Source organism: Polistes canadensis, unplaced genomic scaffold (genome assembly GCF_001313835.1).
Source record: "Polistes canadensis isolate GaletaPanama2010 unplaced genomic scaffold, ASM131383v1 scaffold_1, whole genome shotgun sequence".
Classification (NCBI taxonomy): Eukaryota; Metazoa; Arthropoda; class Insecta; order Hymenoptera; family Vespidae; genus Polistes; species Polistes canadensis.
In genome coordinates, this window is record NW_014569548.1 from 612,605 (window position 1) to 635,937 (window position 23,333).

The 23,333-nt window shown below is 35.3% G+C and overlaps 2 protein-coding genes across 10 annotated transcripts in view; one reads left to right on the forward strand and one right to left on the reverse strand.

The window, feature by feature from the left end:
• LOC106783973 (putative mediator of RNA polymerase II transcription subunit 26) overlaps positions 1-16,812 on the forward strand; it is a 252,258-nt gene extending 235,446 nt beyond the window's left edge. For 6 of the 8 annotated variants that reach the window (XM_014743076.1, XM_014743013.1, XM_014743021.1 and 3 more), the window contains 13 exons: positions 284-356; positions 545-585; positions 3,375-4,466; positions 4,576-4,694; positions 4,778-4,938; positions 5,025-5,296; positions 6,632-6,872; positions 9,079-9,219; positions 12,188-12,382; positions 12,936-12,998; positions 13,301-13,569; positions 15,619-15,836; positions 15,968-16,812. In XM_014743076.1, coding sequence (XP_014598562.1) covers positions 284-356; positions 545-585; positions 3,375-4,466; positions 4,576-4,694; positions 4,778-4,938; positions 5,025-5,296; positions 6,632-6,872; positions 9,079-9,219; positions 12,188-12,382; positions 12,936-12,998; positions 13,301-13,569; positions 15,619-15,836; positions 15,968-16,243 — 3,161 coding nt within the window. In that variant the 3' untranslated portion in view covers positions 16,244-16,812. Of the gene's footprint in view, positions 1-283; positions 357-544; positions 586-3,374; positions 4,467-4,575; positions 4,695-4,777; positions 4,939-5,024; positions 5,297-6,631; positions 6,873-9,078; positions 9,220-12,187; positions 12,383-12,935; positions 12,999-13,300; positions 13,570-14,612; positions 14,659-15,618; positions 15,837-15,967 lie in introns of those variants that run through there. The other 2 variants (XM_014743058.1, XM_014743029.1) reach the window with 2 other exon arrangements.
• A 2,226-nt stretch (positions 16,813-19,038) lies between these two features.
• LOC106784516 overlaps positions 19,039-23,333 on the reverse strand; it is a 15,603-nt gene continuing 11,308 nt past the window's right edge. The window contains exons 2-4 of one of the 2 annotated variants that reach the window (XM_014744139.1): positions 22,994-23,244; positions 20,566-20,813; positions 19,039-20,387 (exon numbers count right to left, since the gene is read on the reverse strand). In XM_014744139.1, the coding sequence (XP_014599625.1) occupies positions 20,384-20,387; positions 20,566-20,813; positions 22,994-23,242 (501 nt within the window). In that variant the 5' untranslated portion in view covers positions 23,243-23,244 and the 3' untranslated portion in view covers positions 19,039-20,383. Of the gene's footprint in view, positions 20,388-20,561; positions 20,814-22,993; positions 23,245-23,333 lie in introns of those variants that run through there. The other variant, XM_014744148.1, reaches the window with a different exon arrangement.

Consider the following 23,333-nt stretch of genomic DNA (forward strand, 5'->3'; position numbering starts at 1 on the left):
ATACAATCATGAATTTACAATATTATAAATAATATTTTATTCGCGTTAACGTGTTCAAAAATACAATCCTTTGATTTATTCAAGCGAGAACAATGATCTATGAACGAATCTTAATTACACGTAATAATCAACTATTATTGATATAAAATCTTACTCTTTCAATATTTAACAATTTATAATATTGGAAAAAGAAAATTGTTATTTATATATATAGTATATATATATATAAAGTGAATTGATCGAGCAAACATAAATTCACGTACTTCGCTTTGATTTGTTACAGAAGGCAACAAGTGTCCAACCCCAGGTTGCACGGGGCAGGGTCACGTGACCGGACTCTATTCCCATCACCGCAGGTAAGCAATTATCGGTAATTAATCCGCGTTTTACCCTCTACCCCGTTTGATAAGGACAAATACGCGTTTCTCTATAATCAAATTTCAATAGCGAATAGAATGGGAATTTTGCCGATCAATTATAATTCAAGAACGAATAATATTAACCAATAATGAAATTTTAACGTGTAATGTTTATTTGTTCACAGTCTTTCTGGTTGTCCACGAAAGGATAAACTAACGCCCGAAAGTGAGTAAAATTTCATTGCAATGATTCCTTTGTAAGTAGTGCATCTTCTTTTTTCGAAAGCGCCTTTTCTAAACAACGAAGAAGTTAGGGTGCAATATTATTAGCTAGTACCTATATTAAAATCAGTTCGATGGGAAAAACAATTTCAATGGATTTCGTTTTATCTAAAATAGTCGCGAGGTACATTAATATCTACATATGAGGATCGTAAAACGATAAATATAGGTACCAACACGAAAAAGAAACGAGCCTGACGTTCCATTATGTGTGTTTGTTTGTCTGTCTCTCTGTCTTTGTTATATTATATTCTTTCTCTGTGCTTTTTTTGTTTGCGGGGTAGAGAGCTTTATTTATTGCGTTCCGTTTTCAATTTTTCATTTTATTATCTCGTGTTTTTTTGTGTTATTTAGTAGTTTATTATTATTATTATTATTATATAGTAGAGAGTTTTATCACCACACTCGAACTTGGTTTTCTTGGACGTACCTATGAACCTGTGGAGAACTCGAGACACGAGAAGTGCGAAGGACCCCCTCCCTTTGGCATTAACGTGTGCGTCTGTCTAACTATCGTACGGAGGATTATGCGATTGAGTATAATTACCTTGTGATTTTTCCTTCGTCAGCCTTTTATAACACCCATTTAGAACAGATCGTTAACAGAATATGCCATAAAAATGCCATATTTTAATTATTATTATTATTATTATTATTATTATTATTATAGTTACAAATCACGAATAATAACATTTAAACTATATTTCTATCGTACGAAACAATACTCGTTGAATTTTTCAATAGATCAAATATTAAACGCGTCAATTATTAATCCTAATTAAACCTTCGCTATATTTTAACGATCATTTTATATTACATTCGAACACAGATACACATTGTCAAACAGTATTACATCAAAATTGAACACCATAAGTTGCTAATAGTGTCAATAAAAAAAAAAGAACATACGTACAGTACACGAAATACTTGAAAATCGCATTATATAATTTATCTCTCTATTAATTATATCGTTATCTCTTGCGTTTCTCTCTACCCGCTTGGTATATTTGATTGTCACTACACATAATGATTTATCGTTATTGATAATGTTGTGTAATATTACTTATTATTCATTATTCCTGTATTCCTCTCTGATCTCTTATGCTACACATTATCTTTTTTTTTTTTTTTCTTTCTTTTTATATACGTGTTTTCTGTTGTTTTATTTTATTAAAAATGTATCGATCTCGAAACCCTAATTATTTGATATCCACAATAGTAATTTAATAATAATAATCCTTCCCCTTTTATAATAATCCTTGTATACTCCTTAGAACAAAATAATAGGAGTACTCTACTCAATCGTGATAATTATACTCAACGCATACAAATATTTATAATATATATATATATATAAAATATAAAATATATTCCTCCTTACGTTGTGTGAGCGTGTGTCTGATCGACGCCACGTGTCTCTGGGTTCTCTCTAGTTCTGGCGATGCATGAGACTATTTTGAAATGCCCAACGCCTGGCTGCAACGGTCGTGGTCATGTCAGCTCTAATAGGAACACGCATAGAAGCCTCTCCGGGTGTCCAATAGCTGCGGCAAATAAGCAGGCCGCACGCGAAGCACGACACAGGGCACAAGGTAAGGTAAAAAAAAGAAAAAAACCATCGCAAGAACCCCCATCTCGCTCTAGGCCCCATTCGTTGGACAAGAAAATCCTGCCACTACATCGAGTCCTACTGTGTGAGAAAGACAAGGATTAAACGTTAGAAGGGTGTAGAAACATAGTGAACGTGTATAGGTTCTTCAGAGTATAGGACATTGGTCGTCCAATTTTTTTTCATCAAAATAATTTCTCAACGTAATCAATTTCTTTTTTTCTTTTCTTCTTCTTTTTTACGTTTTTACAATCAAATGATAAAAAAACAAATAGATAATTTTGTATAATACATTTATTAATTATTTGGAATTGAATTCCATCGGTGATTGTTCGTTTTTTCGTTTACTTTGTAAATACAGAATTTGATTTTTTAAGATTTTAAAGAATTTCATCGGCACCGTATTAATCTGCAGTTATTAACGTTTTTATTTTCATATTTTCTTTTTTTTTTTTTTTCGTCAAATTCCAAACAGCTTTGTCACATTCTTTTCATCCTGGTATTCCGTTTAATAGAACTGCAAGCGTTTTCATCTACGTCGTTTATTATTATTTCTGACTCTTACGCACGCTCTTCATTTTCATACATCAAAAGCTTCCTCCACGCACTTTTCGGTGTTGCATTTTTAACATTTTCAACCTTGTAGTCTTTTAAGTTTAATATTTATATACGATCTTGTTATTTTTCCACTTGTATCGCGGCGAAAGGATAGCATTCATTTTTATTGTAAATTTTGTCTATACATTTATTTGAAAAATTAGATTACTTCCTAAATCATTGATTGGTATAAGAGATATAACGTTAACATAATTCAACAAATTTATTCTTTTTCAATTCTTAATTTCTTCATAATTTCATATATTGTTTCAACTTATTCCAATATGATACTAGATTTTCAATAATTTACAATTTAAATAAAATAAATATTCCGATATCGAAGTTCTATTATATTATATTTATTAACAATTAACTTAATATTCAGCTAAAGAAATAGAAACCTATATATTCGAATCTAATTATTAAATTATTTATTTCGATCTTAATTTCATTCTAATATTACTTTATATATAAAATTTATAATTAATATACATTATATCTCAAATGATTAATCTTTTTTACAATAGTGTCAGGAATACCACCAGAATATATCAGCACAAATCTACTTCCACCATCAATGGACAGCAAATCCTATTCGCAGTATTCGTCCGGTAGTCAGGACACAAAGCCAGTGATAAGTTCCTTGACTTATGACTATTATGCCTCTACGAAAAGCACAGGGATAAATGTGAAGCCTCCGAAAACGTCGGAGGAAAGTCCACCATCTCGTTCAAGCAAGGTAGTCCCTAAGACCGAGAACATGACTGCTAGTGGTAGTTGCTGCAATCCTTTACCAAGTAGAGGCCAAAATACATCGGACCTGTTGGTACCTAAAACGGAAGATAGCGTATCGTGCCGTGTCAATTCACCGCCACCGCCCCCACCACCGACAGTTCGGCCTACATACGACTCTTACATGAATCAGGATTCAAATTCCTCATCGTTGTCGTCGATGGATGCAATGGGTTCGAGGGGTACCATAGGTGGAAGCATACATCATTCCAATCAACATCCAACGCATCACGTTTTGCCAATGCAACCGACCGTTGCTTATCCCATGCCAATGGTCGAAGACACGAGGATGAGTCATCAAATGTCTCAAAGATCACCTTACGAGTCTACGACAATGATGGCTGCCGCAGCAGCTGCTGCGGCAGCTGCTACTACCAGCGAAGAACTTTATCATCACAGATCTGCCGAACATGCGAGAGCTTATATGCATCCAGGAACAACTAATATTGCAAGACCCGTGGTTACTTATTCGAATGAGATCGCCGCTGCTAGGGGTTACGAAAATCCAATAGCCAATGCTGCTAATCATCGACCATACGATCCAGGTACCACGTCAGCGTACGAAAGATACGATGCGCAAACTTGTGCCCCGATCCAACCTCAACAACAGCAGCAGCAGCAACAACAACAGCAGCAACAGCAGCAACAACAACAGCAACAACAACAGCAGCTACATTCAAGATCAAATATGTATTATTTGGGACAGACCGGCATGACGCCCGAGGAACAGGAACGCGTTTATCATCAGGAAGCTGCAGCAGCCGCGCAACAACATCAAATGGTTATGGCTGCAGCCACGGCAGCGAGCATGATGAAAACGGAAGATGGTAAGTATATTCTATTTATAAAATTATATATAATATAGTTACAATTTTTTCTTCTAACATTGTGACGAATTATTTACAATGACCGTAATTATTTGAATACGTTTTATAGTGAAATGCGTGACAGTAGCACAAGTTCAACAAATGCAAAAACCTGGTGGTCCGCCAACCTCTCCAGGGGGTTCGGTAATGGATCTATCCACGTCGAGCGTTACTTCGACCAGTCCACAGGTTGGCGTGAATTTAGGACTATTCAAATATCAATATTTTAAGTATGGAAGAAATTTCATATGAATCGTTAAAATCATTTTTAGGCTCCTCCTTACGGTTCAAGCAGTCTCAGTCCGCAATATGGAGGAGGTCAAACTGTCGGAGGTAGTCCACAAGCTGCTGCAAGTCCTCACTTGACTGCAAGTCCTCAAGTCCCTAGTCCTCAGGGTCAAACATTGGACCTTAGCGTGAATAGACTACACAGGTAATTATTTAATCAAATTGAATATTTATTTAATTTGAACAAATAGAACAAATTTGTAAAACATTGGATATATTTCATGTACTCAGTGGTGCACCAAGTCCTCAATATTCCACGGGTCATGGAGAAGCCGTGGCGGTTCCCGTAGGTCCAGGCTTTCCGGCACCACGACCAATCGAAGAACAGACCGAGCCCGTGGACTTCTCCACGGCAAACGAGCCAGTCAATTTCAGCGGGGGTCCAGGAATCAGGCCTGTCCCAGGATTCCCGCCACCCGGTGTGCACGTAGCTGCATATAGTCGTGAAAGTACCCCTGACAGCGGTGGTTCCCACTACATGGACGCTTACCGAGATCCTACTGGTGAGTTATTGCCATTTATTGCAACATTATCTCAACCATTGTTCGTACACTCGAAAATAAATGATAACCATCTTAACTGGTTACTTCCTACCCGAACATTCTTCTTCTCCAAAGTGATGTTTTAAGAAAGGAGACACCGTTACCACTTTCGTATGTTGAAAAGAAAAAGGTTCACAGTGATGAAAGATAGTCGGTTATAACAAGGTACCCATAACGTTTCACGTTAGCTTGTCGTTACGTCGATGTAGTGCGGTTATATCTACCGATAGAGTAGGAAGAGGGTGGCAAAGAGGAAGTTCGCTGGTGAAACGCGCGGAAGAGAACAAAGAGTGCGACGCCCTCGGGGTTTCGAGAGGCATGAAGAACGTATAGGAGGGTGAGAGAGAGAGAGAGAGAGAGAGAGAGAGAGAGAGATACGTGGTTACAACCGTCGAATAAAAATTCGCCAGAACAGTACACGACTGCCATAATAGGCACCTATGCCCCCCCAACTCTCATTTTCCTCGGTCTCTCTGTGCCTTGGCATTCCAAACCACCTACGCGGCGTCCCCTCTGTCTCTTTTACTCTTTATCTCTCATATTCCCCCATCTCATTCTCCCATTTTCTCTCACGTTCTTTCTTTGTATCTTTCTTTCTCTTTTTCTCTCTTTTTCTCTCTCTCTTTTTCTCTCTCTCTTTCATACACGTTCGTACATAGATACTCGCTCACTCTCTTTCATTCTGGACATTCACAGTACACCCTTCCATACCGGACCACCCACTGTGACGGTACACGGCCATTGTTAATTATCAATATTTCGCGTACACGTAGCTGGCAAAAGTCCGGTGCGGCCAATATTGTCCGGACTCCGACGCTGGGGAGTAGTTATTGAAATTGAAACATTCGAGCGCACACTGGCATGTTCGTTCGCCATCAACGTGTTCCTGCAACGTCGCGCAACCACCACCACCGCCATCGTCCTACCCATCCGTCGGCTATTTGCACTTCGCGTTTTTTACTCTCACAATGAAATGAATTCTTGCCAGTAAATAAACGCGTAAATTTTACAACGGTTAATCAAGTAACGCGTGGCCACACCTTTGTTCTTTCGCGAGCACGGTTTTTCTTTTCTTTTTCATATCTTTCTTCGATTCTTTAAGATTAATTGTAAGATACGTATACTAAGAGAAATGAAAAGTAAAAGAACAGACCGTGTATTTAAAAGCAATTTGAATAAAGTCTTGTCTACTTTATTCTATTTTTTGTTTCTTATTTTCTCATAAAGCAGAATACATAGGATATTTGAACAGACATTGTGTATTAATCGTAATTTTGTATGATATTTTGTTCATAGGATATGGACCTATGAGCCCGCATCCAGGTTACGGTATGGCTGGTGTACAACCAGAGTATCCTGGAAACACTTATACTCCCTACCCCACCGCAAGTTATAATTGTGGTGGAACCTATCCTGCAGGTCCAGTTACTTCTGGATACCAAATTCCAGCAGGTTATACCCCAGCACCGTGTTACAGTATGCCGCCGCCACAGCATACTGTCGGACCTCTCGATAAACCATCTGGTAAAGATGACAGGTAAGAAATTAACTATACGATCTAATGTATCAACAATTCTATAAAGTTTACGATTTAAAAAGGAATCGTACGGTCCTTTTTTCCGATAGTCATAAGAATCTGTTTTATCATTCATGATGATGAATTATAAGTTTTATATTCCGAATCAAATATAAATTCAATAATAATAATAATAATAATAGATACGTGACAAGTATAGGATAAAATATCTTTTGTAAGATAAATAGAAAAGCAATACCCATGCGACAATTTCGCACGATAAGGTCTGTATATTTGGTACTTGCCTTGCGGAAAGGGTCGCGCAAATCTCTCTCGCGATATATTCGCGCCCGAAGCTCGAAAAGGCGGAAAGGCGACGGCTAACATCGACGGACTGTGCAAAAGGGGAGAGGCTACGCATACCTACCTCCATTTTGTTAATTAAAGTAATTACTCTTCGTACCGAAAGTGCCAACCTTATTCTAATTGACGTAAAGCTCGACGGTATGGCGTAGAAGGCGCGGTTCGAGGCATGTAAGAGGTAGAGAGAGAGAGAGAGAGAGAGATAAAGAGAGATAGAAAGAGAGAGAGGAGAGAGTGAGAGAGAAAGAAGGAAGTGGAGACAGAAGGAAGAGAAGAGAAGAGAAGAGAAGCATAGTAGAGAGAGAGAGAGAGAGGACAAGCCAAAGTATGGATGGAGGAGGTGGTGAGCTGCCGAGGGTGGATAAGGTTGAAAGGGAAGGTGGGGTATAATCAGTTGCTACCGCACTGGATTATAGGGCTAAAGCCGCGCTGTCCCGTCGGAGTTAGAACCCGGAACTTACCTACACTGCCTTAGCTCTACAACTGGAATCGTTACTTCCCTACACGTTGTTCAACAAAATTTAACGTTATCGACGTTAAAGCCATAATATTCAGCTTATTCGTTTATTCCCGACACATGTATAATATAATAAATATATCACGGTTATATTTTTAATAATCTTTTACATTAATTCTTGCTTATAAATGAAACAAAAAAGATAAAAAATGATTTAACTTTTTCAAATGAAAAGAAATGATTTTTATTTGTCGTCAGTTTCGAACTCATCGACAAATGGAAATATATATTGGATTTTAAATCTCGGAAAAGGATTATCATAAAAATTGGTTTCTTGGAGTCAGAAATTGAACGGGGGTTTATGTAATAGTTAGATATACGACGAAGGCAGAGGAAAGTGGTTAGAGACGAAGACCAAAAAACAGGAAAGCAGGCAGGCAGGCAGGCAGGCAGGCAGGCAGGCAGGCAAGCAAGCAAGCAAGCAAGCAGATAGGGCAAACCCGAGGGCGAACCAGTGAATTGCACTCAAGTCCGCGTCCGCTGGCTTGGTTTCCCAGCAATATCGTGGCCACTCAAGGGTCATCGAGGTTTTCGGAGCATCTCATAGCCCACGGGGTGAGTTCGTCCATCTACGAGACCAAGAGCGAGACGAACGAGAAGTAGGAACGAAATCGTCTGCTCTCACCGATTCTGATCCACGTGTTCTCCTTTCGTCCCTCTTTACTCCTCCTCCTCCTCCTCCTCCTCCTCCTACTACTACTCCTTCTACGCATATACTTCTCTTTCTCCGTCAAAAAAAGGAAGGGAACATTTTTCTCGACTGTGTTTCATATATCGTTGCTTATGATCGTGAATGCAAAGAGGAGCATCGGTAGAAGCAGCAATAGCAGCAGCAGCAGCAACAGCAGCAGCAGCAGCAGCAGCAGCAGCAGCCCAACAGCAGCCCCCCCTTTTCCGAGAAAAGTTGCAGAACGCAATAAAACTTCTCAGTATTGCATCGTTGCTCTTTTTCTCTCTACCCCTCCTCCTTCTCTACCTCTCACTCAATCTCTCTCTCTCTCTCTCTCTCTCTCTTTTTCTTTCACTCGGCGTATTCGGTTAGAGATTTGCTCGCACAGGATACAACGATGTTACGCCCACTCGCAAGTGAAAAATATTTTTTAGCCAAAACTTGCGCCGTCCGACGTATTATTTATTTTGATTTGATTTTATTCTCTTTTACGCTTAAATTGTGTTGAAAATAAAATTATAGCAAAGGGCGCGCGTTTAAGGCGAACGATTATTGGTCAACAACGCGATCTTCTTCGTAATTCGGATGACGACAGGCAGGCAGGCAGGTAGTCAGGCACATTAATGAGACGAGCAATCGCGTTGAGGTTGTTTTATTGTTCATCTTGTTCCGTGCAGTATGAATATAAGGAGACACACGTTGAATTTTGCACCTCGGCCCGCCCCTCGTGGTCGCGACGGCAAGGAGCTGATACAGTGCCCCACGTCGTCCTGTGATGGCATGGGTCATGTCTCGGGGAACTACGCTACCCACAGAAGGCAAGGCAGCAATTGACATTGATGACATTGACATTGACATTGACATTGACATTGACATCCTCGAAGTTCCAATTAAATACATACATGCATACATATACCGGATACAGCATTTTAATTTAAAAAAAAAACACTAATATCTTCGTTACTTTTATGGTTTCATGGAAAAAAAAAGATACTTCGAACTAAGTTGCATAATTTCACAAGAAATGCATCTGACTATTGAGTATAATTTTTTATCGAATAATATATTTGTTTACTCGATGTCCAGAATATTGGTGTTTATTTTTTTCTTTCTTTTTGTTTTTTTAATTAAATCGGACAAATTTGTTCTCTCGAATTGATATTTTGTCGTGCTATTCTGTATAAAGAAAAAAAAGAAAAATGATATTAAGGTACACGATATCGACAAATGATTATTTCATAAAGTAATTTGAAAAAGTATTTGGTGCAATAATGCATGTGCATGTGCACACATGGGAAAGAAAAATATGATCGTAAATATGTAGCTCACCTTAGACCATTTATCTATTTCCTCATAATAATTTTCCTAGTTTCAACCAGAAGAAAAAAAATAATATTGCTTGTTATACTCATTACCATGAACCATCAGATATTTTTTCAAAATACTTCGAAGGATAATAATTTTTCGACATTGTCCGATACTTTCTTATTCGGAATGAAACTAAGAATGAATTCGTTCAAAAGTAAAATAAATAATTAACGAAATACCAAAAATTAACATTAGGTAAAAGTACTATCAACGGTGTGTCAAATATATACACCTTGAATCAATATAACTTTGTTCCAAGTATTTTTCCCATTAAACCATAAATATCGAAGATATTTAGGCGTTCCTATAAACTCTGCACCTGGTATATATTTATGTTGTATGTTAAAACAACGATGCAGCACGCACGAACGCACGCTACATACAAATATACTACATATTTACACGTCACTGAGAATCCTTTTTACTCTAATCTAACAGTTACAGTTTTCTCGTAAGAGTTCATTAACTGTTATCGATTAATGTGACCAATAGATGAGAATAATCAAGAAACACAGGAATTGTTCTCGCTATGAGATGACTGTCGTCCGGTTTAATCATTTATTTTCATTTTCATCTTGGATTACAAATTCCTGGACTAACGAATTCATACATCTTTATACATATGTATAAAATTAAAGCGTCTACACTAACGATCCACTTTTTTTTTTATAAACATCATATACCTATATATATACACACATATACATCAACGTATATGTATAAAATATTTTATATGGAGGTTTTGCACCATTGCGTGTCGGTGATTCGTAGTGGCTTCTTAGGTGTTTTTGCGTCATCGAATATATACTTCTAGAAAATCCTCATTCCTAGTTGAGCTATTTTGTATACTCGATATATAATTGATTAAAATTAGCTTTTACACATGAGTATGAAATATATATATATCCTTATGTTTTTTCTCATAAGATGACTCTGTCTGTCACCCACTCTCTTTTACTCCATTTATGTCTATTTTACTTGCGTAAATATATTATATATCTATTGGTTTTGTAATACGATGCATTATTATCAAAGTGTGTAGATAAGTTTCGTGTTGAATGAATTTTTTCATTTCCTCCCATTTCGACCCGACCCCTACGAAAAGGGATGACAAAATCATGATGAAAATGATGCTTTCGTAATTTTAAGAGAAAGAAAAGACTTATCCATTTACGAGACTTTTATCTGCGTAAATCTTGTTACAGCGCAGTAGCCTAAGTTTTTCTTTCGGATTCGTATTATGGATCACCATAAATCCGCCATATTGATCAGCTTTCGCCAAGCTCAGGTGGGCAGCTTCGTAGCGAACTGTTGTCAATGACCATGTCAGAGCAGAACCGTGCCGGGGAAAAAAAAATAAAAAAATAAATAAAAAAAATAATAATAATAATCGAATATGACTTGACTATATATATATAAAAAAAAGAAAAAAAGAAGAATACTTTTTTGGCAGTGCAATTCTAATTCTAATGGAAACTTGAAAACTTAAATATAATTGGCAATTGACGAGTTTCACTGGGGTCAGGTGTGAGTGTGCTCCCTGCTGTCCCTTTCAGTGTTCTTAGAGTAAGGCTGACCTTGTGTTGACATGAACCTGAAACGCGATCGACCTTACGAGCGACACCTCATGAGTGATCCAATTGGAACACGGCGTTGCCATTTGCATGCTACTTAAATCGATCTTCGTTGATTGCCCGTTTCAAATGTGCAATTAAAGAATAAATCAGGCTTTTTCGAGGACAATGCATAATCCCTGTACGAATATACGCATGCGATTAATCGGGAAATGTAAATCATAAGCACAATATATTATCATTCCCAAAAAAAAAAAAACAAAAAAAATGAATTTCGTTTCAACCGGATGCAAGGCAAGTCGTCCAAGTTTGACTCTAGCGCGAAAATTTATCTATTTACATTACCGTAGTAAGTAAGAAGTCTAAATGGATGATCTCGGTGAGGTGATTTTTTTCTCAGCGTTCCCTTCGATTAAATACGATTTAAATATTAATTCCATTTGGTAATGAATATATCCAAGAAAATGAAGCGCTTGGAACTCATCGAGGTCTATCCTATTAGATCACACAGAAAACTAATGATGGATCCTGCATTGAAAATTCGATGTAAGTATTCTCGCAAACCTCGTGGCAACGTCGCGTGAATTGCATGCGATGTATTGCGGGAGACCTTGGATGTTCTTGAGGTGTACGTTCGTGATTGAAACCATGAAGATTACAGCGTTGCGATTATTTATTATTTCGCGTTTATTAATTACGATATCATTTCAGTGACAGATATTATATATTATTATTATATTACGTGTATTCGTTTTTCATCGTTTTATAGAGAAGCAGCGCTTAGTCGTCATGGTAATTGTTGAACATCTTTTTAACTTGACTTTGAATGTTATGAAATTTTTAGCCTCTCTGGTTGTCCGCGAGCCGATCGTTCACAAATTCAAGCGCACTCTCAAGAGTTGAAATGTCCAACGCCAGGATGCGATGGATCAGGACACGTCACTGGAAATTATTCGTCTCACAGAAGTTTGTCCGGCTGTCCGCGAGCTAATAAACCGAAAAGCAAACCCAGGGATGGACAGGATTCTGAACCATTAAGGTCAGTTTGCTTAAATAATCGTTATTTGGCTACAATACTATCTCGGCTTTTGTTTCCATTCATTTTAATACATTTTTTTATAAATATACATATATATATTGTAAATTACGGGCTTTTGTTTGTTCGGTGGTAGATATTATTTCGATGCTTGTAACAGATTGGAATTTATTCTCTCATAAACATATATATAGATTTTCAAATGAATTCACTGGTAAATCTTAAAGGTTCGGTCTCGTGAAACTCTGATCCTCTCCAAGTTCTGCAATTTGCTGGGTCGGTAGTAATCGCAATCTCAATTTACGTTTTCGTCGCGTTCGCACGTTACACGTAGCTAAAGCAGGTATCTACGTGACCGCATTGCACGTACCAAGATCTGCTACGAGACCAAAAGGGGAAACCCATCCCCGTACCAACCACGTACTAACTCTCCCTATCCGAGTAAAGGCGAAGACGCTGACTAATAACTGGCGGTTTCCGCTCGTTTCACGCTTACTCTGTGTGGATGGATGTTGTGCGGTACTGGTGATGGTGGTCTTACCATTTTGAACTACAGATGTCCCATCCCAGGTTGTGATGGATCTGGCCATGCTACTGGCAAATTCTTGTCGCATCGCAGGTAAGGTTAACGAAGATAAGCAACAAAGAACAGTAACCCCCATTAGTCCCGCAAATGAATCACCTCAAATGAATTCATATCAATCAATTAAATTAACGACATTTTATATATCGAAACATTGAGAATAATCCCCTATCGAAGGATTATGACATTTGATGTTATATAATACAATCAAGAAGCAAGGATAGAAAACGAATCACTCTCATATCTATTTAATAAGAACATTTAGTAAGAACATTATTTTTAAATATATATATATATACATATATGTTAACACCATTAACAACTTTGACGCGTTATAGTGCATCCGGATGCCCGATCGCAAATAGGAACAAAGCGCGAGTCTTGGAGTCTGGTGGAACAATTGAACAACACAAAGCAGCAATCGCAGCGACGACAGCGATGAAATTTGAAGGTGTCAATTGTCCTACACCAGGCTGCGATGGTATCGGTCATATAAATGGCTCATTCTCAACGCATAGATCTCTATCGGGTTGTCCTATAGCCGGACATGCTGTCAAGAAACCAAAGTTCGAGGATATGTCAAGCATGTACAGCAAAGGAATCCCCGGTGAGGATCTGACAGTTGCTTCTGTCTTTTCATGCGTAACTAAACTACTACTTCCTGCCAAATTATTGATGGAAGAGTAAAAAAAAAGAACAAGAAAAATAGACGACAAAAGATATATTGCGTGTGGGCGGTGTATGTAATGTCCCGACATGTTAAATATTTTATTACGATCAATCGATCGTTGCTTTTACGAAAGATAGTTTTTGGACTCATCAGACTTCTCTCACGCACAGTTATCACCATTATAAATTGATATTTGCGTTTCATGGATTACACTTTAGGAAAAGAATAATTAGCATAGAAGAGACATTAGACAATGTCAAAATGACTTTGCATATGCTTTCGATTATGATTCTCATCCAGACATGATCATATTTTTAATTATTTAATTGCAATCATAAATCCTTGTTTGTGTGTGTGTCTCTCTCTCTCTCTCTCTCATCTATCAGTTAATATTGTATTATCGTAAAATTAAAAATGATTATCGTATCTGGATGAGTGAATTATCGAAATATGCGATATTGCAAATTTTTATTTGTAAATGTGTGCGTACCAGACCCTTATACTTAGTCCTGTACTATGCCACGCTCTATTATCCATGCAATGATGTGCTGTCATACCAACGATGGTAAACCCTTTCCTTTTCCCCTTTTTTTAATCATTTTTGTCTCCTCACATAATTTTTGCTCACTTTTCATTTGAATTTTTTGTTTTTCTGTAAGAGATGTTGCATCATTACGTTTCTCATGCCACTATGATTCAGGTGTAACTAAAAAAATTTGTATATATACATATAGTGACGTTAGAAAGAAGCAACTTCTAATAATTCAGCCGATAAAAAAAAGACACCTGAACCGAAATAAAATAACATTACATAATACCTTCATATTCATCTGTCCTCACCTATTTTTTGTCGGTATTAGTTTCGCGATGTTACCTCTCCTATATTATATGCAAGAAAAAGAGATATAAGAACAAAGTAAGCGGTATATCATTAATGATGAAAAATAATATATTCTGATTTATTCTGGGATCACGATCAGCTCCTTTCCTGTCATTGAGCTTTGAGGAGAACGTTTACTTTTGAAGGTAAGGAACTGACGTACTCGCCACATGTTTTCTATGTGTTTTCGGTGTTATATACAAAATCCACACACCAGTAATTTTACTTTTACGAGACGATGTCCGAGTGTTGGTACCAATGGTAGAGTATACATATATAGATATATATATATATATATATTATTATATATATGTATCTATGTGCGTGTCCAAAAAATTTGATATTTAAAAATAAAATAAAAAAAGAATCAAGTTTGTCACACGAATTTGTATTGTAATGAAACAAAAAAAAAAGAAAATTATCAATTTAAACAACCAGCACTCGGTATCTCCTATTTCTTCTACTATCTGGTATGATGGCACCTCACGCTGTCCTATGAAATTGACCTCATTATCCTAACTCTTTCACTCCCGCAGCACTTCAGTCAGGTTGGTGCGTCTGTTACTTGATGTATATAATAAAACCTGTATCTTTGAACGATCAAAGATTCTTTTAACGGTAAATTTAGGTTTATCGCGTTGAAAATTTAAAGTAATCGACGTAACAGAAACCTGCGCACCTAAACGCATTAACACCTAAAACCATGCCGTTTAAATGACGGCTCCAAATTTGGTCCTCACAAGCATAATCCCCACATATTCGCTACAATACCACGTTTGTAAAGCCTTAGTGCATTTCGATATTTGACTTTCCTCTGATTGTTAGCAAAACGCCGAAATGCTTCTATATATGGAAAAAAAAAAGTCACATAGAGAAAGTCTTTGAATTGACAATGATCGAAAAAAATGACAAAATATTTTTTTTACGATTTCCGATAGTCAGATTCTTAAGTCTATGACATTAAAAATAAATATGGCATTTCGGTAAATTCTTTTAATCTGCGAATATAATCGTAGATGCAAAGAAACTGGTAGAAAGGGTAAAAGAAAAGATGATAGTTTCGAGGGATAGTTTGATGAACCGGTCCGTGTCTTTGCTAACTTTAGGGGTGGACGCCGGTGGTCCGGCTCACGGAGGTGCGGTGGGCACGGGTCAGGGTAATACAAGCGGTGGTGGGTCCACGAGTGCCCAGGGCGAAGACCTCTATACACTGGAGGCTGAAATCACAGAACTCCAGAGGGAGAATGCTCGGGTTGAATCGCAAGTACTGCGCCTGCGTTCCGACATCACCGCCATGGAGAATCAACTGAAGCAGGGCGAGAAGGTTCGTATGCTCGGTCGATAATCTTTATAGATTACCTTCCGTTAACAACAATGTTTTTATTTTAATTGTAAATCTTATTTATCGAAAGTCAGGTATACAGACATCTTATTTTTCTTCTATTATTTTTGTAGGAAACAACGACGATAGCTACGCGAAACAATAATCTAACCGAGTACTATCAGTCGTTACGTGATAACATGATAACGTTGCTGGAACACGTACGAATACCCAACGCCCCAGGTGGACCGCAAGAGAAAATGGGCCATGAGAATTTTGATAGTTATCTAACAAAACTGCAAACTCTGTGCACCGCCGACGGCTATTGTGCCGACGAAACCAATCGACCGATCTACGAAACGGTGAAAACCGCCCTACAAGATTTCACGGTCCTGCCGACACCCATCTGAGACCATCCCTAAAGTTCAACGATCGAGTACAGTGTCGTTCGAACGTCTTTGATAAAGTGATTAACGATAATGTCCGATTCAATTTTACCTACCTACCTACTTACTGGTAAGGTAAACTTTCGTGTCCATTGTGAAAAAGGAACTTTGCATTATCGACCAGCCGCTAAGCAAACTTTGCTTAAATTAATTTAAACGATTCAAAAATGGATATTATCTCTTAACGCGTAACGATTCTATTCGGTTAAAGGAGAAGAAATTCGTTCGAAATGTTTGTTGGATACTTATTATATTCGAGAAAATATAATTGAACAACATAAATAAATAAATAAATAAATCAAATGATTTCACGAAACATCTCGATCGTATCCAAAATGAAATGTAATATCGGAACGAGTCGATTATAAAAAGACTAAACGATGATTTCATTTCGCATACAGCGAAATATCTTTTGTACATACGAAAATGAATGTCGCGTATAATTCGTAAGATCATCGACGATAAATATATTAATTAGCACTTTGTAAATACACGGAGGGAAAAGAAACAAAAAAAAAAAGTGAAAAGAAAAGCATTTATATATTATTCAATATGTTGTGGTTATCTCTTTAAGGCATGTAAAAAAAAGGGATTAGCTTAGATGTATATCAGATCTCATTAATATTACTATTGTATAACTGTTATTACCTAATTATTAATTAGCATTAAAAATTATCACAGGAGCCAGGTGTATCAAAACATGATGCTAAAAATGCTGCTTCAGATATGTCAGAGACTAATTATAAATATGACTACTTATTGGTGACTCTAACTTATTATTGCTAATTAATATTATTAATATTATTGTCATCGTTATTACCAATCCCCAAAAAAAAAAGATAAAAAAAAAACATTTCTAGTGCTACTCCAATAGTAATTATTGCCTCTACTACTCTTGCTACTGTTGATAGTATATCGCTATGCATATACCAAAAAAAGAAAAAGAAAAAAAACACACACACACACACATTTATGTCAACGACTTTACGAGAAAAGAAATGTGTCAGAGAGAGAGAGAGAGAGAGAGAGAGAGAAAGAGAGAGAGAAAGAGAGAGAGAAAGAAAGAGAGAAAGAAAGAGAGAAAATTCATGTCCATATGGTGTACATAAACTACAGAGTAATACGATTATTATAATTGAGTACGTTCTTTAAGAATCACTAAAATGAGAAAGGTAGAAACAACGACGAGTTTAAAAAGAAATGCAAGATCTGTTACGGTCCATACGTAGAACTCTAATGTGATTAGACGGATGTTAATCTTAAACACGGTGTATTATCGAATTTATAAAATGTACGGGCAGATTCGAAAAAAAAAAAAATTTCACAAGAAAAGTTCTAAAAAGTGCCGTTTTACATCGGCAATCGATTGTATTAGATTTAAAATGTGATTATGATCCGAGAGTAAGATCGTTCATACGTGCAATAATTTAAGAGATGAATCGATGCATTCGAATTCTTTCTCCATAAGAATCAACTGTGTACCATCATCATCATCGTCATCATCGTCATCGTCATCATCGCGTGGTGATATACATTATTATTATTATTATTATTATTATTATTATTATTATTATTATTATTATTATATATTAGCACCACAGATTGTTAAACGTTTATGTTAATTTGTTTAAATTTTTTCTTTGTTATTATTATATTATGATACATTCATATTTGTTTTTTAATTGATAGAAACGCGAAAGATATATATCTGTAAATATTGAACATTAACCGAGAGCGGCGACGGTAGGTGACAAACAAACAAACAAACAAAAAAAATAACTTTGATCCTTCCTTTGACAAATCACCTACGAATATAATAATAATAATAAAAAAAAAAAAAAAGTCTCAAAGTTTTATTTGGAAATTATTAATTATTCTCATTCATGGTAAAAATACCGAAGATGCGAATTAATCTACTATATACATCGGAAAAGAGAATATATTTAAACTAAAGAATATGTAACGTGAGAATGATATGGACACAAAAAACCCCGTGAAAATAGATATTAATATGCGAATATTAGTTTTTAACACGTAAAAATTTGTTAATAATCCTTTTGCGTTTTATATCGTTGATATTTGAATTTTGTTATCATCGTCGAACTGTTGTTCTTTTTTTTTTTTTTTACATTTTTTTTTTGTAAGCTTACCCGTAAGAAAAGAATGGAAAAGGCGTAAATAGCAAATAATCATTCGAACAAAAAAAAATTCCTCTTACAATTGTTACCTACTGTTACGACGTCTTATCTTCGCGTTATCAGAATATAACAATTTTATGATTGTACCTATAATTATTATTATTATTAACTCTTTTATCTCATTGCCATTAATATCATCTCATTATCATAATTTATTATTCATTAAGTTCTATTCATTATTACGATTACTATTGTTGCCGTTGATGAATTTCCACAGATATATTAGTTCTATAACATGCTTTAAGTAAGTATAAATGTTACTCCGATTGAATAAAGGGTATTTATCGATGAAAATTATCTGCGTATGCATTCACGATTCTGTTTTCAAGATAACGAGCAATATAATATATATTTGTTATAAGCTTAATGAATGACACATTGATTGTTCTTAAATATTTTCAATTATCTCAAAATTTTCTCGCTAGTTACAATTTTATATAATATAAATCAGGATGCGATGCAAATAAGGGTAATCGAAATACCGACAACCATATATACATATATATATATATTTATATATATATACATATAGATATATATAAAAAAAGTTTATTCCTTTTATTATTTATATTTTTCCGTTATAAAAAAGATTTTATTTTGCAGAGCCGATGAAAAGTGATACTCAACAACGCATGCGATGATCTGATAGCTTTCACAAATAATAAGCGTACGAATAATTTTTACTTATTATGCTCTCAATAATGAGATGAAAATTGTATAAAAAAGAAAAAAAAAAAAAAGATCTTAAAAAACGTTTCATCATAAAAAACAAAACAAGTAGGAACATTAATATTAGATTTATGAATCGTTTTTTCCAAACGCAAGGATTCGCTACCATTAATAAATATACAATATTTGATGGTACATAACAATTGAGAGCATTATTAACGTGATTTCTCTATAAGTATCATCAAAAAGTATAAAAATTATTCGCACTGCAGTCTATTATTCCTTTTTCTTATCAGAAAAAAAAAAAAGAAAATATGAACTTAATTATAATCCACGATATTTTTTCTTCGTTCGTTCACGAACAAAGCAACACGGATTCTTTGAACGAAATTAAATAATTTACAATTATTGGTCTCACACACATACATGACTTTTAAAGTAAGAGAGACGACTATATGACGACGTTTCATTTCTCGCGATGTAATTAATACATTGCACACCATTTATGATAATCCTTAACGAAATACAACGACGTTATTTAAAATACAAAAGTACAGCATTATAAATTTTTTTTTTTTTTATAGAATCGCTCATAGGTATTCGGGCAAAATACAATAGCTATCACAAATTGGCAGTTGTATTGCGTACAAATAATTATTAACTTCTCCGCGGATGTGTATTCTTCTCGTAATTTATTTAAATCTTACAATTATAGTTTGAAACAAAAAAAAAAGAAAACGAAAACTAATAAAAAAGATTAAAAAAATTTTTCTACCATCACGTTCTCGTGACGGAATCGATAGAAATGTGTTGTTAGCGTTGCCGACGCAACAACAACCCATCAAAAACAGTTCGTATTACAACATTTGTACATTATCAGTCCGTAAAGATGATAATCTTTACAATGGACGACATCCGTTTTATTTTATTTTTTTCTTTTCGGAGAAAGGAACATACGTTTTATCTCTTCTTTGGATAATCACACTTATTTTTTAGTCCATTTTCACGCTAGATCGCAATTATTTTCTTAGAAAAATTATCATTTGCGACAATTTGCGCCAAAATTGACAATAAAAAACACAGATAAAATATGTGTCTTAATCATTCATATCATGAAGACTTTCAAAAGACTCGTTCGTTGAACTTCCTCGGTCGTCTCTCTTTCTAAGCTGCAGCCGTCGCGCAGCAACCCTCTCGCATTTTTTTTCCGTAACCACCATAAATTTCATCAAATCTTTCACCTGAAAATAATAAACGATACATTGATGATACAAGTCACGTTTAAAATGAACGAATTAATCAACGCGAGAGATCAATAACTTTAAATGTATTTTATATTGTCAAGTTAACAATACCACCTTTGACAAGTGAATCTTATAATTTCAATTTAAAATGTATATCATTTAATTAATTATTTACCTCGCATATGGTGGTGGCGGTGTTCGCATTGTTTCACCGGGAACCAATTCAACGGTTCCCGGTATCGTATGTTCTGTGGGTAAGGATGCCGTACTACTCGTACTTAGCCTGATCAAATGACCAGGATTCAGTTTGATAGCATCATCATAACTAGGTGGCGCATCAGTTACAGCCTCATAATCCGGTGGCTTTTGTCTTGCACCACTCGACGGTTCCTCGATAGAGATCACGTGAATCGGATCGTCAATCTGTAAAATCGAATAAATTCTATCGTCAATTACAACCCATTATTATATCAATGTATATATAGGAAAAGAACAAATTCACTAGTTACGGTAATAATGGTAATCATATAAACAACAAATTTAATTGACTACTTTTATTATTTTTCTCGCGCAATAGGGTGATTTAATTTTTCGAGATCGCAGAAAGAAAAAAAAGGAAAGATTGACGAATTCGATCGGGAAATAAAATTTGAAAACAATTAACATGAAGTTGGTTAAATAGAAAAATAATTGCCAACTTGTATACTTGACTATATTTTTTGTTACTCAATATAACGTAAGTAAGGATATTAACCCGGAAATGTTAACCGTTTTATATTTGTCGTAGGTCGTCTATAGATATCTATCTACGTACCTGAGTTAGATACTCTTTATAAACTTTATAGCCGCCTGAATGTAAGCCGCGAAAGGGCGGGCAAGATATGTATAGGGTGACGCATGAGACTCAAACGACTAGAATAGACCGGTTATTTGCGGCTATAAAGAAAGCTTCGGAGAAAATTGCATAATCGCTTTTAAGTGGAAATACAGGGTGAACGACTGAAATCTTTTGCGATGCGTCAACCGCGGCTATTCATTTTTGTATATTTCTTTTATTTTACCCCTTCCAAAACGTCAAGTTCAAATATTTCAAAAGCTCATCGTAACGAATAGGAATCGTTAGAATTTATAAAAAGAAAAAAGAAAAAAAATCCCCTTTCAAAAAAGAAAGAAAGAAAAACGTTCAAACCGAAAAATGTATTTATATTATACTGGTTTTATTCCGTATAGAATAAAAAAAAAATAAAAAAAGGTAGACAGGTGTATCAACCGTAAGAAAGATAAAAATATATCCTTCATAGATATACGTACACTTCCGGGTGAATATACCTAAAGTAGTAAACCATCCTTAACAACGACTCTAGTTGACGACCTCCTTTCGTTGTCTCTACCTACGTTCGACTAACTCGTAGTTTAGATCCATCCTGATATACATATATATATATTTTTTTTTCTTTTCTTGTAATTATTATTATTATTAAAAGATATTCGCGACGAACCTATTCCCTTGAGTTTTTTTTTATTTTCTTTTTTTTTTATTTTGAAATAAATCAACCAAAAATATAATAACGATTTGTCGTAATTAACGCGAAAATCTTTATTTATTTTTGAAGATCATACTCGAAATCGAATAAAGTTCAGTAATTTTCCCCTACCTTTTATTTATTTTTCCTTATATTTTTATTTGAATTTACGCGACAGATAAGAAACGCGATATAGGAGGTTATAAACGACAAAGACAATCTTTAAACAAAAGTTGGCAGAGCCTAACAGCTCTCATGATGAACGTGAGTGAAGATTTCTCTGATTACTTATATATATATTAAAAAAAGACCTTACTTATTGTTAGATAAAAGCGACCGACTGACGCAACGGCAAACATTTAAGCCTTGTCATCGGAATAAAAGATCGTTTATCATATTCGAGAATCAGATTAACTTGACTTTTCTTCCTCGTCAAGTTTCTTTACACCACAATAGACAAGAGTCAATAATAATAATAAAAAAAAAAAAGGATAATACCGGTATAAATATCAATTTTTTCCTTTTGTTTGTTTTCTTTTTTTTTTTTGATAAATTTAAATTATCATTTCTCTTAACTTCTTGCAATAACGTTTCACGTTCGTTGCCTTTCAATATTATATTAAATTGACTTACAATTAGATCGATCTAAAAGATTCTTGAATCTTCTTCGAAGTCGTTCAAGCGTGTCGAACTAAACTATACAACTCGAAACACCATCATCGATGACTCATTTTAGCAATGAGTTCCTAAGTTACTATAGTTTACCGTTTCATCAATAATAATGATAAATCTTTGATCGATGATATATGAATAAAAAAAGAAAAGAAAAAAAGAAATAAGAAAAGGAAACGCGGATGACGTTAGTTTCTACATATAAATCAATACATTCGATTAATTATTATCGAAGGGGGAAAACAATATTAATCGATTATCACATATCTGTTTCTCGTAACGTTTCGAACAACACGTTTCCAAGATTTTCGGATGGCACGGATTAAAATGAAATTATTTCTCTCTTATAAAAGTAGAACGAGCGAATTGTGAATCTCTAGTTTCTCGTTCATAATAATGATAAATTACCTGGGCCGTGATTGGATGATTCGCGTGTTGCGCGTGCGTGCTAGTCCGAGTTGGCGGCGCGTGTAACCAGCAACACATAGCTGCACAAATCAAAAGTGCCCCTGCTACTATGCAAGCGACTCCAACGTATCGTACTGGTTCGACATAATTTTCCGCAAGTCCTAGCCAATTTATCAAAGCTCCAACGCATAAAAGGACCATACCGTATCTGTACGGTCGTTGAGAACGTCGTGAATCCTCCAGAGACATTACTAAAACATGGAAGAAGAAAAAAAAATAATAAAACGAACGAAGATATAGAATTATATTCCTATTGATGATGATATATATATATATATAT